Source organism: Symphalangus syndactylus, chromosome 1 (assembly GCF_028878055.3).
Source record: "Symphalangus syndactylus isolate Jambi chromosome 1, NHGRI_mSymSyn1-v2.1_pri, whole genome shotgun sequence".
NCBI classification, from domain to species: Eukaryota; Metazoa; Chordata; class Mammalia; order Primates; family Hylobatidae; genus Symphalangus; species Symphalangus syndactylus.
Window position 1 is genome coordinate 63,076,630 of NC_072423.2, and position 16,694 is coordinate 63,093,323.

The 16,694-nt window shown below is 44.3% G+C and overlaps 1 protein-coding gene across 6 annotated transcripts in view; it reads left to right on the forward strand.

The window, feature by feature from the left end:
- ANKRD29 (ankyrin repeat domain 29) overlaps positions 1-16,694 on the forward strand; it is a 65,005-nt gene that overhangs the window by 15,764 nt on the left and 32,547 nt on the right. For 5 of the 6 annotated variants that reach the window (XR_010115506.1, XR_010115505.1, XM_055236156.2 and 2 more), the window contains exons 3-5: positions 1,424-1,522; positions 9,093-9,191; positions 14,128-14,226. Coding sequence is in view for 4 of the 6 variants with exons in the window: in XM_055236156.2 (XP_055092131.1) it covers positions 1,424-1,522; positions 9,093-9,191; positions 14,128-14,226 (297 nt within the window). In the remaining 2 variants the exon portion in view is untranslated. The remainder of the gene's footprint in view (positions 1-1,423; positions 1,523-9,092; positions 9,192-14,127; positions 14,227-16,694) is intronic. The other variant, XM_055236157.2, reaches the window with a different exon arrangement.

Sequence of the window (16,694 nt, forward strand, 5' to 3'; positions counted from 1 at the left end):
ATGGTGAAACCCACCTCTACCAAAAATACAAAAATTTAGCAGGGCGTGGTGGCAGGCTTCTGTAATCCCAGCTACTCAGGAGGCTGAAGCAAGAGAATCGCTTGAACCTGGGAGGTGGAGGTTGCAGTGAGCTGAGATTGTGCCATCCCACTCCAGCCTGGGAGACAAGAGCGAGACTTCGACTCAAAAAAATATATACCATAGAGCACCACTAAGAAGCCATTAGCTTTTTGTTATTTTACCGGTACTTTTTACATAAAGCCAACAAGACTTTCACAAAACTAGCATGGCCATTGACAGAAGTCAACAAAAGCCAGATGACAGCCTAACATTGAATTATCATAATGTTATTTTAATATCTAACACTTACTGAATGAATATCTACCATTACTATGTTAACCATATTGCCTGATTTATCTCATCCACTAATTTAATCAGGCGGATACTTTTATTATTCCCCCATATTTCAGATGAAAAGAATGAGACTGAAGGGTTACATGATGTGCCCAAGATCATACTGTCAGTGACTGCTCAGCAATACTGCCTTCCTACAAAATCCCATAGATGAAAATAACACGAAGCCTCCAAAATTCACTTAATTACCCTATACCTAATGAGCCTCCCCTATGTGCAGAGTCATCTGTCTCTCTCATCATCCACTTCTGAGCAGCAGGTTGCTGAATATGCAGAGGTGGTAGCTATAAGATTACAATTTCAAGTGCTTGAAAACAACTGTAAGTCAAACTGCAAATGCCCACTTCAATTAGAAGGGTCCATATCGCATGGTACACCTCAAGTCCTTGAATCTTAAAGCTGGGACAGACTTTGGTGATCGTCCCATCAAACCCCTCATTTTAAAAATGAAATAAATGAGTCCAAGTAATTGTAAGCAACTTGCCCAGGTTACACTTTTGGTCAGTGACAGCCACCTGGGTTTAGCCCCCACAGCTCCTGACTCAGCTCTCTAGTCTCTCATTTCACCTGATGCCATACATCTTTACCTGAATCATTTTGAAGATGAAGACTTTTAAATATGGAAAATCAGATGGTACCATTTAATTTTTCTTTTGCATTAATAGCAATGTTTTGGCTCAGGAATCATTTAATAGGAATCATAAAATGAGAGCATTATATCATCGCTGCCTTAAAATGCAGTAACTATGGTTCATTTGGACTGTGCTTCTGAAGGTAATGGAAGTAAGTGAATTTTTACATCGAAAATTCCAACCTCAGCAATTTGTCGCTTTGCTTTTTCCCATCTAGGATGCGTGATGAGATTATTCATGAGCGCTTTTATCACTGCAGGGAATTTTGCCCTTGGATGTGTTCTGAGTGGAGCTGACGTCTCTGCAGCATCTTCTCTAGGACCCTTCTTTCTGACATAGCAGTGGCCTAACTGTTCATCTGTCTCTCCTCCATCCAGCACGGCACCACACTCCTGATGGTTGCTGCCTACGCTGGCCACATAGACTGTGTGAGGGAACTGGTTCTGCAAGGAGCAGACATCAATCTCCAGAGAGAGGTAGGTCAGGCTTTGCACTTGAAGAAAAGTGACCAGGCTCAGAGATTTGAAGTTTTCATGATAGTGAACAGGTATGGGGGACAAGAGCCATCGTTGCTTTTCTCCCACATTAAAGCCCATTGCAGAGTTTATTGTGCCTACAATGAGGTCCAGCAACATACTAGCAGTTATGCATTTGAATGTAGCCTGTCAGGCATATCTGAGGTAACCAAACCTCTTACCACCTGCCTATAAACACTCACACTTTTTTTTTTTTGTCAAGCTTAAATCAGTTCTTTATTTTTTATTTATTTTTTATTTTTTTGAGACAGTGTCTCGCTCTGTCACCCAGGTTGGAGTGCACTGGCGCGATCTCCGCTCACTGCAAGCTCTGGCTCCCAGCTTCACGCCATTCTCCTGCCTCAGCCTCCCGAGTAGCTGGGACTACAGGCACCTGCCACCACGCCCGGCTAATTTTTTTTTTTGTATTTTTAGTAGAGGTGGGGTTTCACTGTGTTAGCCAGGATGGTCTCGATCTCCAGACCTCGTGATCCACCCGCCTCGGCCTCCCAAATTGCTGGGATTACAGGTGTGAGCCACCGTGCCCAGCCCAAGTCAGTTCTTTATTATTCCCTTAGGATGAGATACTGGAGGATTTATAGCATTTTCATATAGATCATTATATTTTTAGAAGAGCTGAGTCACCAGCCTATTTGTAATGAGGCTCACTTGCTAGGATGTCTTGATCATCCTCCCCAAACCATGTTTTCAAAGGACTGCTCTCTAACTGGCCATGAATTAAATAATCTCTCCTGGAAAAAGCCATATGGGTCAACACTGGACAAAAATGTGAGCCTGTTCCCACACTTCATTCAAGGACAATCTTGGGAGTTTGGTCTTGCTTGAGGATCCATTCTTGGTCTAATCTAGAGAAGCAGAAGGGAGTCTGGGACTTTTTTTTAAGACGGAGTCTCGCCCTGTGGCCCAGGCTGGAGTGCAATGGCACAATCTCGGCTCATGCAACCTCCACCTCCCAAGTTCAAGTGATTGTCATGCCTCAGCCTCCCGAGTAGCTGGGACTACAGGTGTGTGCCACCACGCCCAGCTAATTTTCTGTATTTTTCGTAGAGATGGGGTTTCACCATGGTGGCCAAGATGGTCTCGATCTCCTGACCTCGTGATCTGCCCACCTCAGCCTCCCAAAGTGCCGGGATTGCCTAGGCCGGGACATTTTAACATACTTTGGGGCTCAGTTCTGAGAAAGCCCCATCCATGTATTTCCAAGCTGACCCAGGACCTGGTAAACTAATCTTTGTGGAGACACACGCTCAGGTCATCCCTAGAGTGCATCTGACCTCTCAGTTCATACTGACTCAGACCTGAGATGGGCTTCCTGGGCAAGTCCAGACTGAACCACTTGGTTTTCCTTGGTCCAGCCTTATTTTATCCCAGGTCCTGCCTTGCAACATTTTAGAAAGGCAATTCACCAACCAAACTTTCATCAAGCCAGTATATCGTATATCTCATTCTTCCAGCCTGGACCGTCACCTCTGAGTGGAGCAAATTAAGACACATCAGATCTCAGGACTGTGTCAAGAGTTCCAGGTGTAACATATGCCTGGGCAACATAGCAAGACCCCATCTCTACAAAAAAATTTAAAAATTTAGCCAGACATGGTGGTCTACACCTATAGTACCAGTTACTTGAGAGGCTGAGGCTAGAGGCTCGTTTAAGCCCAGAAGTTACAGGCTGCAGTGAGCCATAATTGTACTACCAGCCTGGGCGACACAGAGAGACCCTGACTCAAAAACAGAGTTCCAAGACACATCCAGATGTCCTTCCCACCACCCGTCCGGGTGTTAGAAGCCTTCGCTGTGGACCATGAAAGAGTGACATGCAGAATCTGGGACTGGGTCTCTGTAGCCCTGGATCAACAGGCCTGGTCTATTGAGAGGAGCAGTATAAAGAGACTACAGCAAATGCAATCTTCTCACAAACAGATTCTTTGGTGCAGTTTCCATAACACTAGATTGTTGTCTGAGGTCATTTTCACTTCAGCACTTAATTTTCCTGTGGGATGAAAATATCTGGACCCATTTAGAATTATAGTTTAAAATTACTTTAATCTTTTTATTTTTCCTCTCTGCTTTATAGTCTTTGTTTACTACAACTTTAAAGACAGATTTTCTCTAATAAAAACAATATGGTCCAGATCTGGTTTACTTTAAAAACTTTATCCTGAAGGACAAATTCAACATGCACAAAAATCTCTCTGAAACAACTGAGAAAAGCAGCTAGAAGAAGAGAGAAGTATTTGATTTCTAGCCAGTCTATGGTTTCTATGGTTTTATATTTATCCATTTGGTTCCAATTGCTCAACTAATCTTGGAGATGAAAACTCTCATAGCACTGAGAACAAAAGCCTTTGAAGATTTACCAAAGTATACTCAGCTTAAAGGTAACCTGTGTGGCTCAAATGATGGTGCTATGTAAGTTCCTGGCAGTCCCTGAATTTCCTGAGACTCTGTCAGTCTGGGGCAAGAGGGCTGCCAAGCCAATGGCAGACCCCAGCCTCCTGCACCAGTTTTGGAAGCCAAAAGAGTGCCTTGCAGTGCTTTGAAACTTACTCCTATGGCAGACTTCTGCCTTGATCCATTGTTAATCCACTTTGCAATATCAGAATATTTGTCTCCTGAAAAACTACCTGCCACTCCTTGCTTAGGTCAGCTCTCTAGATACACAGAGCTTGCTAGAGAGACAAACTGGAAACTAATGTTCCTGAAACACTATTGCTTTAAAGAACCCACAATTGGCTGATGACACCTCTCAGGCATAGGAGCTACAAATACAGTTGACATGAATCCCTGAAGTAAGGCACACATATTTAAAACTTTTATTCACATTCCAGACTAAGGTATAGCTCCTATTCATGGATTGCTGCATTGAGGTACAGAATGATTAATAGCAGTATGTATGTTCTAAAATCAGCTCACACTGCTCTAATAATGATTTATGTAATTAATGTATCAAGAAAGCCTATTGAAAAACAAATTATTTCTCTTACTAAAGAAACAACTTCTAGAAAAGACCTTTGGTAGTCTCTAAAATTTAATGTCTATTGAGAAGGTGAGAGTTTTCCTATTCTAGCCAAGTTTCTTCCTCCAGAACTATTTATTCCCTAAGGTTTCCGGAACCCAGCATCCTCAACTGTAACAAAGCAGTGGGAGGATGCTTCCTACTTATTTCTGTGGGAACCTGCATTGCAGGCAGAAAGGCCCTGTGAATGGTCACGATACCTGTGCCTTCCTGGGACAGAGTCTGGTTGAGGGTACAGCCTGATGTGGGTTATATCTAACTGGGAAGGTGTTACATGTTCTCCCTCAGTGGTGGTGTTATCAGCACCCTAGATTCTTGTAATCTCCCAGGATAGAAGTCAAGAGAGATTGTCAGATAGCAAAGAGAAAGTTTGTTTAGCTTGTGCATAAGGGAACCAGGTTCCCTCATGGAAAGGAAAAGGGTTGCCTGCTCCGCAAGAGAAGTATGTGAGTTTGTTTTATAGGGTCTTTTTACAGGGAAGGGTTTAGTCGGGGCGTGTATAGGAGGTGTTTCTGTAGCACTTGCACAGTAGCTCAATATGCTTTTTAATCATTGCATGTAAGATTAGCATTTTAAATCTCCACCTTCAGGTGTGATTTTTAGCATTAAGATAAGGAAGAGGTGACTATAAGTTGAAGTTTAAGTCTAACTGTGCATGTGGTGCCCCAGGAAGTCCCTACCCACCTAAAGTGAGAACTTCTGGTTAATAGTGTCTTGGGTCTTTTGTTGTTGATTGGCTGTCACAGGATCCTTAGGGTGTCACTTTGCCAGCTGGAAACCTCCATGGCTGGCAGCACCTTCTGCCCAAGTGTTGCTCAGGCCCGTTGGGCTCATTCTGCCCACTTGGCCCAGCAGGTTGCACTTGGTTCACCCTACCAGCCCAGATCCCACGCCTGCCAAGGGCAAACCAGGTGTGTGAGCAAGCATGGGGTCTAGCCACTGCGCACAACCAGGCATGCCAGCTGTGGCGAGGCAGGCAGCTCCAGGCACTGGCACGGGTGTCAGCTCTGTATGAGGCTGTGGCTGGACCAGGTGTACCACAAGTGGCTTCTGCTGCAGACACCAGGGAATGTAGTGGTGCTTGGAAGCCTGAAGATGCCAGGAACCGCAGAGCCCCAAAGAGGGTATCATAGCCCTGGCTCAGAGAGCCCCTAGGTCTAGGCTCCCCAAAAGGCCGTAGCTCCTCTCTCCTCATTGCCTGCAATGTGGCAAGCAGAAGGCATGTTTCAGCCCTGTTTGTGTTATAAACAGGGTCATTCACCAGGTCCTAAATTCTTGTCCCGCATCCAAGAAGAATGAGGTATGCAAACAATTGGAGGGTGAACAAAGTGGAGAGGAGCTTCATTGAGTGACAAAACACCTCCCAGGAGACCCAAAGTGGGTGGCTCTTTTCTGCAGGCAGGTCATCCTAACAAGTGGTCAGCTCTCAGTGGAGAGGAGACCCATAGTGGGTAGCTCTTTTCTGCAGGCAAGTCATCCTGACGATCTGAGGAGACCCAAAATTGATAGCTCCTCCCACAGCTGGTAGTCCTGATATCTGTGTCCAGCTCTCAGCAGAGAGGAGACTCACAGTGTGTAGTTCCTTCCTGTAGCTGGTAGTCCTGACCTCTGTGTCCAGCTTTCAGTGGACAGGAGACCCACAATAGGTAGATCCTTCCAGCAGCTGGTAGTCTGGACATCTTTTTGAATCTGGCTGAGTCAGAGGTTTTTATGGCCTCAGAAAGGAGGGAGTGTGTGCTGATTGGTCCATGGGAAGCCATGGGTGGGAACGTGTCTGCCTCCCGCCATCAACATGCCATCCACGGCACCCAGGCTGTTCCTGCCAAGGGGCACCTACAGGCCCACACCTAGCTGCCCTCAGCCCCTCAGCCTCCCTCCTGTGCTTGTCAGCACCCAAAGTCCTGAGGGGGCCAAGGTCAGGGGGCAAGGCTGACATGTCAGCACCACCTCAAGCATATACACCTCAAGCACGCAGTCCCCTAGCCAGGTCATGACAGACAGCACCCAGGCTCGGCTACAGCTTTACTCCGCACTGGAGCAGGTGCCGGGAGTGGGGAGAGGCCAGGGAGCAGGAGCAGGCATTTCCAAGCCTGCGGGGGTAATGGGGGCTTCCCAGGCCCAGAGAGCACAGGGATGCCCAGAACCAGAGCTGCAGCTGGGCATGGCTGCTCCTGCACAGCCAACTCAATAGGGGATGGGGCTCCCACCTGCTTTCAGGTCCCACTGGACCTGAGGAGCATACAGCCCCAGCTGCACCTCCCCCGTGGCAGCCTGCGTCTTCACAGCTGCTGCTCCAGACAGGCCACCGCTGCCATCAGTGAGAAGTTAGGCAAGCTACAGCTTGAGTAAGGGGCTTTTTTTTTTTCTAGACCACATTTAAAAACAGGCAAGCAAGTGGGGGGATCCTGCCTGTCTCAGTGGGTCTTATTGTCCCCACTCCCATCCCACACATGCATGCGCACACATACATATTAACAGAGACACCTAGGCCCTTAAGAACAAGTTTTAAGCATGATCACTAGCTTATAATCCAGGCTGTCCTCAGCTTTTTACACATGAGTGAGACCTACCATCTTAACAGCTTTGGGTAAACTATGGAAAAAGGGGTTTCTTTTCACTGTGTCTGGTAAGGTGTGGTATTAGCTTTGTCCCAAGCTCCAAGATCAGAAGTGAAGAGTACCTCTATAGGAAAAATGTATGTTGCGCACAAGAATGGTTCATGATTTTGCTCATATTACACAGTGATTTGGGTACCAATCTTTGAGTAGACTTGTAAAAGTAGATAGGAAGGGAGGATGCTAAAAACTGTGTCTCAGAATGTCATGATCAGTTTAAATTTTAGAATCAGGCTGTTTCTTGTTATTATGTCCCATTTTGAGAAATGTTTTGAGCTCATTTTGACTCTGGGCTTGCAATTGGAGAAGTTTGTGGGTGAATTACTTATTTTCCTTCTTGTACAAGTAGTCTTCCACTCTGGGGCACTAAACTTTGTAATTTGAATTCTTCCCTGTATTAATGAATGCTAGTGTTTACCAAACACTATACCAAATATCTTGAGTTTCCAAGGGCTACTGTGACAAATTAACACAAACTGGATGGCTTCGAACATCAGGAATTTATTCTGTCAGATCTGGAGGCCAGAAGTCCAAAATCAAGGTGTGGGCTGTGCCACACTGCCCCTGGAGGCTCCTGGGGGAATTCCCTTCCTTGCCTCTTCCAGCCCCTGGTGGCTGTCAGCACTCTCCTCATCGCCACAGCTCTCCAGTCTCTGCCTATGTGGTCACGTTGCCCTCTCTCTGGGTCAAATATCCCTCTGCCTCACTACAAAAAAAAATTTATTATTTTTTATTATGGTAAAATACACATAATGTAGACTTTACCCTCTTAGCCATTTTTAAGTGTACCGTTCAGTCTTATTAAATGCATTCATAATGTGGTACAACCAACATCACCACCCATCTATCTCTATAACTCTTTTCATTTTGTAAAACTACACAACTTCATATCCATTAAATAATAACTTTCCATACTCCCCTTCCCCCAGCCCCTGGCAACCAGCATCCTGCTTTCTGGTTCTATAACTCTGACTGCTTTAGATATCACAGCAGGCTGGGTGCAGTGGCTCATGCCTGTAATCCCAGCACTTTGGGAGGCCAAGGTGGGCAGCTCACTTGAGGCCAGGACTTTGAGACCAGCCTGGTCAACATAGTGAAACACTGTTTCTACTAAAAATACAAAAAATAGCCAGGTGTGGGGGTGCACGCCTGTAATCCCAGCTACTTGGGAGGCTGAGGCATGAGAATCACTTGAACCTGGGAGGCAGAGGTTGCAGTGAGCCAAGATGGCGCCACTGCACTCCATCCAGCCTGGGTGACAGAGCAAGACCCTGTCTCAAAAAAAAAAAAAAAAAATCACAGTAGAATTATATATAGTTGTTGGCCTTTTATGACTAGCTTATTTCACTTAGCATAATGTTATCAAGGCTCATCCATGTTGTAGCATATGTCAGAATTTCCTTTCTTTTTAGCTAAATAATAGTCCGTTGTATGGATACATCACATTTTGCTTGTCTGCTCATCCACAGATGGACACTTCAGTGGCTTCCACATTTTAGCTATTGTGAGTAGTGCCTCTGCCTCACTCTTAGAAGGACACTTGTCATTAGATTTAGGGCCCACCCAGATAACCCAGGATAAGCTCTTCTCAAAATCCTTAACTTAATCACATCTTTTGCCATAGAAGGTAATATTGACAAGTTTTAGGATGGGGACAGATCTTTTGAGGAGCCACCATTCATCCCATTTCACTAAGAGTAAAGTTTTCCTTTCGTTTTGTCACTTCTCTGACCAAAAAATAAGAATCTGTTCAAATTTAGCCCCTTCCTAGGCTAGAAGGTTTCTATGCAAGGATATTGTTTTGTTTTCTTTGCAGATGTTCAAATCAAATGTAAGATAACCAAATGTCTTTTAAAACTAGCCTCTCCCTCTCTCCCAGTCAGGTACAACTGCCCTATTCTTTGCCGCCCAGCAAGGCCATAATGATGTCGTGAGATTTCTCTTTGGATTTGGAGCATCCACTGAATTTAGGACCAAAGTGAGATAACCTTCTTGATTTTGTATTATGTTGAAGAATTTCAGCAGCCATGGGTATTGCTTTTCTCCTCATCTATGGTACGAATTTGTGTTTCCCTTTTTACAAGATTCTCAAACCTAAGTAAGTGGATTTCCTCAAGGTTACTTGTAATGGTTCAGGGGTAGCTCTAAGGGTTCTATTCAAAATGTTACATTTTTACTCTGGGCTCACAAACTCACATTTTATGGGGAATTACTTCTATCCTTTCCTGAACTGATACCTTGCTACTGTAGAACACTAAATTTTGTAACCAGGAGGGATACAGTAGCAGTGGCTTTCTAACTTTCCCTGTTTCCATGTTCTTTTTCCCACTTAAGATTAATTCCGATACTATGATAGGAATTGTTGGAAGTATTAATCTGATCCTACTAGATCTGAGACATTTCTAAAGAGGGTAGTTTGGCAGGCAGCTTACTTTCATGAGCTATCCTCACTGAAATGCATAATACATAGCTACAGTTTATATAGTTGGGAAACTATATAGTGGTTCTTCCTTTAAAGAAGTAATTAGCCAGGTGCAGTAGCTCACGCCTGTAATCCCAACACTTTGGGAGGCCAAGGCAGGGGGATCATGAGGTCAGGAGTTCGAGACCAGCCTGACCAACATGGTGAAACCCTGTCTCTACTAAAAATACAAAAAAAAATTAGCCAGGCGTGGTGGCACATGCCTGTAATCCCAGCTACTCAGGAGGCTGAGGTAGGAGAATCACTTGAACCTGGGAGGTAGAGGTTACAGTGAGCCAAGATCATGCCACTGCACTCCAGCCTGGGCAACAGAGTGAGACTCCATCTCAAAAAAAAAAAAAAGAAGTAATTGATTTTCATTTTTGACATATAGATAAGAAAGCTGAGAATGTAGAAAGATTAATTTCATGTTCACGGTATGATTTTACATGATAATATTTTGTAGTAGGAGAATTTGAACTGCCATAAGATTTTTGTAATTGTCAACTCATTTCTAGCCTAATTATAATTTTTAAATTCCTGAAAATGTGCACAAGTTGGAAACTTTTAGGTTTTCTTAGTTAATCCTTTTTGTGGACTATTTAGATATCAAGGGAATTTCCAGTGGGATTTTTTTTCTGTTAAAATGGTAACTCACGCCTGTAATCCCAGCACTTTGGGAAGCTGAGGCAGGAGAATAGTTTGAGCTCAGGAGTTCAAGACCAGCCTGGGCAACAAAGCAAGACCTCATCTCTATTTAAAAAAAAAAAAAAAAAAGGATTTGCTGGGCATGGTGGCACATGCCTGTAGTCCCAGCTATTTGGGAGGCTGAGGCGGGCAGATCACTTAAGCCCGAGATGTCAAGGCGGCAATGAGCCATGATCATGCCACTGCACTCCAGCCTGGGTCACGAAGGAAGACCCTGTCTCAAAAAAATAAATCAAATAATAAAATTCTAACCATTAAGTAGATGTGAATTTCATATAAGGTTTTGTCTTTTCTGAAACCTGCTATTATACTATGTATATGCCTCCAAACTTACTGAGTATAACATACAGTAATACTATATATATTTTTTACATTATTATTTTATTTTCTATTATATAAGTGATAACTAAAAATAGAAAGTAAAGTCCTATGAACCTAAATCTCAACTCTTTGAACTAAGGTCAAAATGATCATGAGTGACCATATGTGGCTGCTTCAGTCTTCTTGGTTAACGAGTGAATACTGGCTTAAAGCCTTTGTACATGAGCCAGTTTGTACTATCTCAGAAATCTATGGAACATGGAACTCAGGATGAGCAATTCCACAGGTTTCCATTAGGTCAGCTGCAGGTATCCAAGAGCTTCCCATGGAAAGAAGAGAGGGCTGAGAGGCTTTCAGTTTTAAATGATCCTGTCATCAAAACTTGGCTTCAACAGTTGTTCTCACTGTTACTAAATCTATATGCCCCAAAACTGTGTTTTATAAAATAAAAGAGGCTGGGCATGGTGGCTCACACCTAGCACTTCGGGAGGCTGAGGCAGGCAGATCGCTTGAGCCCAAGAGTTCAAGACCAGCCTGGGCAACATGGTGAAACCCTGTCTTTACCAAAAATACAAAAATCAGCCAGGCATGGTTGCATGTGCCTGTAGTCCCAGCTACTTGGAAGGCTGAGATGAGAGGATCGCTTGAGCCTGGGAGGTCAAGGCTGCGGTCAGTCATGATTGCACCACTGCACTCCAGCCTGGGTGACAGAGTGAAACCCTCTCCCAAAAAAATTTTTTTAATTAAAGAGGCCAGGTGTGATAGCTCACACCTGTAAACCCAGCACTTTGGGAGGCCAAGGTGAAAGGATTGCTTGAGACCAGGAGTTGGAGACCAGCCTGGGCAATGTCGCAAGACCCTATCTCTATAAAACATTTAAAAAAAAATTAGTCAGGTATTTGTGATGTCAGCTACTCAGGAAGCTGAGGTGGGAGGATTGCTTGAGCCCAGGAGTTCCAAACCAGCTTGGGCCACATAGCAAGCCCCCATCTATAAAAAAGTAAAAAATATTTTAAAAGCTGGCACAGTGACATACACCTGTAGTCCCAGCTACTCAAGAGGCTAGGGCAGGAAGATCGCTTGAGCCCAAAAGTTCAAGGCTGCAGTGAGCCATGATTGCACCATTGCAGCCAGCCTGGACAGAGCAGGACCCTGACATACATACATACATACATACAAAAATAACAGCAGTTCATCTATGAGAATCATCATATTTTATCTTTTCTGTTACTTTATTAGGCAGGAAAATTTATTACTTTATTAGCTAGGAAAATTGACAGGACAAAGCTTAGAAATGGTGCTTATTCCTGCGGTTATGCAATTTTGTGATGCCTCCCCACCACTACCATCTACCACCAGCCTCAGCCTTCAGTTTCCCTCCTCTCCATTCCCCACTCTTCAAAGCCCATCTCAAGCACCCTCCCCCACCACAGAGCCTGCCTCTGGGGAGGCCCTACCCAGCCACAGGCAGCCCCGTAGGATGTTACCTGCCTATTAACTCGAGACCTCTTATAGCAGTGTTTCTCCACATGAGGCCCACCTGCCACCTGCCTACACAATCAACCCACATGACTGGTCAAAAGGCATATTTCTGGATCTCACCCCAGACCTGAGGGTGGGGCTCTATGAGTAGGCATTTTGAACAAACACCTTATGTCCAAATTTAGAAACTACAGTATCTTATATTTATGATTCATATTTTAGAACCAGATTAAGTGTTTTTGAATTACTTGTAATTAGCTCAGATGTCCAGTTCAGAGAGCCAAACAACTCAACAACACTAGATGGGAAAAAAGAATGCCTTAGCTGTAGCACCTGAGGAAAACCATTAAGGATTTTAGTTGACCACAAACTCAGTGAGTCAACAATGTGATGTGATTGGTAGAAAAGCTCTAATTTAGGCTGCAGAGATAAAAGTAGAGTAGATGGAACACAGGAATATCCCATTCCACATCAGAGCACGTGTGCTTTACAGTGCCCTGCTTAGTTGGTTTCTTTTTTTTTTTACTTTTTTTATTTCTTTGTTTTAACACAGTGTCTCGCTCTATCACCCAGGCTGGGGTGCAGTGGTGTGATCTTGGCTCACTGCAGCCTCCACTTCCCGGGCTCAATCGATCCTCCGACCTCAGCCTCCCAAGTTGCTGGGACTACAGGCACACACCACCACACCCTGGCTAATTTTTGTTGCTCAGGCTTCTGCTTAGTTTTTAGGGCCACACTTTTTTTTTTTTTTTGAGAAGGAGTCTCGCTCTTTCACCTAGGCTGGAGTGCAGTGGCGCGATCTCGGCTCACTGCAGGCTCCGCCCCCCGGGGTTCACACCATTCTCCTGCCTCAGCCTCCCGAGTAGCTGGGACTACAGGCGCCCGCTACCTCGCCCGGCTAATTTTTTGTATTTTTAGTAGAGACGGGGTTTCACCGTGTTAGCCAGGATGGTCTCGATCTCCTGACCTCGTGATCCGCCCGCCTCGGCCTCCCAAAGTGCTGGGATTACAGGCGTGAGCCACCGTGCCCGGCCCGGGCCACACTTTTAAAGAGCCCTGGACAAATTGGCACATGTTAAAAGGAAAATACTAAGTAGGATAGTGAGAGACACACAGAATGTGCCATAGCTATCCGCTCTTTTCATGGAAGCAGATCTTGTCCCATGAGGGCAATGGCCCCAGAGAGTTACCCCATAAAAACACCTTAATCTCAGTGGCCTACCACTGGGTTACATCACAGGGAGAAGACGGCGTTTCCCCTGGGAGGCTTTTCTGATGATTCCAAGAACTGACAAGACTTTCTGTTCTGTGTTTCTCATATTGAGAAGCAAATAGATGATGCTGCATTTGGCATAGGAATTTTCTAAGTTAATTCACAATAAATAACTTGGTCAAATAACTGTAATACATCTCTAGCAAGCCGCCCACATATACAACATAATATGTCCTTAGGATGAACTCTGCCATAATTATAAAGAAAAAGTAAGAAGGATAAAAGAGGGAAAGTAGGCCAGACATGGTGGCTCACACCTGTAATTTCAGCACTTTGAGAGGCCAAGGTGGGCGGATCACTTGAGGTCAGGAGTTCAAGACCAGCCTGACCAACATAGTGAAACCCCATCTCTTCTGAAAATACAAAAATTAACCGGGCATGGTGGCGTGTGCCTGTAGTCCCAGATACTTGGGAGGCTGAGGCAAGAGAATCGCTTGAACCCCGGAGTCGGAGATTGCAGTGAGCCGAGATCGAGCCACTGCACACTCCAGCCTGGGTAACAGAGCAAGACTCCATCTCAAAAAAAAACAAAAACAAAAACAGGGAAAGTGAGTTTGTTATTATCTTTGGGAAAACTCTCTTCTTAAATTCTATGTATGTGAGGAACATCTGCTGGTGAATTATGTGCCTGCGCCACCTCTAATGTGTTTATACTTTGCATGTCCATAGGACGGGGGCAGCGCCCTGTTGGCTGCCAGTCAGTACGGGCACATGCAGGTGGTGGAGACCTTGCTGAAGCACGGAGCAAACATCCATGACCGACTTTATGTGAGTGCCTTTCAGGGGGACATTAGGACATTTCTCATCACACATAAAATTGCAGTCTAAATTCAGATGCCAAGAAATGCCAACTTCAAAAATACTTTAATGGACAGTAGGACTTGAGTCTGAGTCAAGAGAAAAATATATAGCGGACCAGGTGGGCTTTTATTATATAGAAACCACGTATCTGGCCGGGCGCGGTGGCTCATGCCTCTAATCCCAGCACTTTGGGAGGCTGAGGTGGGTGGATCACAAGGTCAGGAGTTCGAGACCAGCCTGGCCAACATGGTGAAACCCCGGCTCTACTAAAAATACAAAACTTAGCCGGGGATGGTAGCGGGTGCCTGTAACCCCAGCTACTCAGGAGGCTGAGGCAGGAGAATCGCTTGAACCCAGGAGGTGAAGGTTGCGGTGAGCTGAGATCACACCATTGCACTCCAGCCTGGATGACATAGTGAGACTCTGTCCCCCACCGACAAAAAAAGAAACCATTTATCTTATTTACCCATCTTTGTTCTCCCTTTTAAATCTGTTTCGTGTACCTGTGCAATTAAGACCTTCAAAAATCATGTGATACTTATTCATACCATGACAAACTACAAAGCCCAGCATATGGACTTGTTGAAAAACAAAATATACAAAATTTTTCTAAATGCGCTCATTGGATATAAAAATATACTGTTGTAGTATTTGTGAGGAAGGGCACAAAGAGTAGAAATCTAAGGTATTTGCTAGAAAAGTGAGGTTGGATGGATGAAGACCTCTGTGAAATATATACATGCCATTGACCTGTGAAAGGCATCCACTGCTAGTGCCGGTCTGTTTGCAGCTAACTGTCAATTAGCACATCACCCAAGGGCCTTTCAATTGATTGTCGCTATAATGCCATAGGATTTATGGCAAACATTACTCCAGTTTTGTAGGCGAAAATAGAGTATAGGGAGATGAATTGACTTGACAGTCTCATGGTGAAGAGTGGAAAAATTCCTACTTCCAATTATCTAGGAACCGTATTTTAGGCTGTCCTACAGCTAGGCCTTTAACCCTTATGCCTGGGGCACTATACTTTCATAGACATGTAATGAGCTCTGTAGGTGTGAACTTTTCCATTTGAACACCCTTTCCAGAGTTTACATGGTTAACCCTGACAAATCGCAGGCCTCTTTGAAATTCATGGCAGCTAGCCTCACCCTCTGCACTTCAGAATCTGTAACACACTTTGAGCCTGCAACATTACCGGTAGAATGATTGAATTACTTGATAATGATCCAAAGAGGCGATTCTGAACTCTGGCTGCCCATTAGAATTCTCTGGGAAGGTTTAAAAAAATACCAATTTCAAGGCCCACCCCAGACCAACAAAACTGGAGTCTCTGAAGGCACAGCTTGGGCAACAGGTAGTTCTCACATGTAGCCTAATCTAAGAAGCACAGGTCTAAAGGTTAGATATGTCTTTGGCTATATATAGGTAGAGTATATCTGAGAGTGTGTAGTGCATATATGTGTGTATATATATATACATTGAATAGGAAAAGCCAAAGTGTTTGGTTAAAAGAAAAGCCCCTTCTCATAGTAATTTCCTCTCTGTTTTAAGGTGACTCAAGAAATTTCATGCATTATAACTTCCATTTTATATTAAGACCTTTACCTTTACCCAAACAATCTAAATATTTTCTTAAAAACAATTGAGATATGGATGGGCGGGGCAGAACCGAAACTTGGAATGCACAGTGAAAAATTCAATGCATGGGTAGTTCATCTTGGAAAATTCCTGAGAGTTAAAAAAAAATTAAAAAAAGAAAAAGAAAATTCCTGAGAGTTTTCAGCAGCTAAGGACATGGTAGACTTTCCGAAAATTTTATCCCCATATAAAACATCTGCTTGAAAATCTGTACAGGCTGATTAATTTCTTAATGATTGCCTGGAGGGCAGTTTGGCAGCTCAGCTGACGCCCACTGGAAATCCAGGACCCTCCACGTGACATACGTGGCTGGACTTGCAGGGAAACATGTCTTATATTTTTGCTTGAGGTTAGTGTTCCCAATGGGAGGTGTGGTAATTAGCTGGGTTTGCTAGGTGTTTTCCTCCAGGGTGTGCTCTGGTTTTCCACTGTGGTCTGAAAACAATGAAGCTCACCCTGCGCTGCGAATGTTATCAGGCTGAAGGGAGCATCTGGGGAGAATGCATGCTCTCAGCTGATCCACACGTCTGCCGAAAGCACCAAGTGACATGTGTCCAAGAAAACAGAAATGCCCAGAAGGCATAGATACTCAGTTAAGACGAAAACTAAAGAGCACTGGAAAAGGGCCACTTGCTCTGGGCCTTATGCAGGAGAGCTTTTTTGTGTTTATAAGTGTTGTTGGTGTCTGCTGGGCTGGCAGAGAGCCACTTTGTGGAGATGGTTTCTAGGGCAGTTGTATTGAAAACATCTTACAGGGTTCTTTTGTGTTTTGTTTTGTTTTGTCTTGTTTTGTG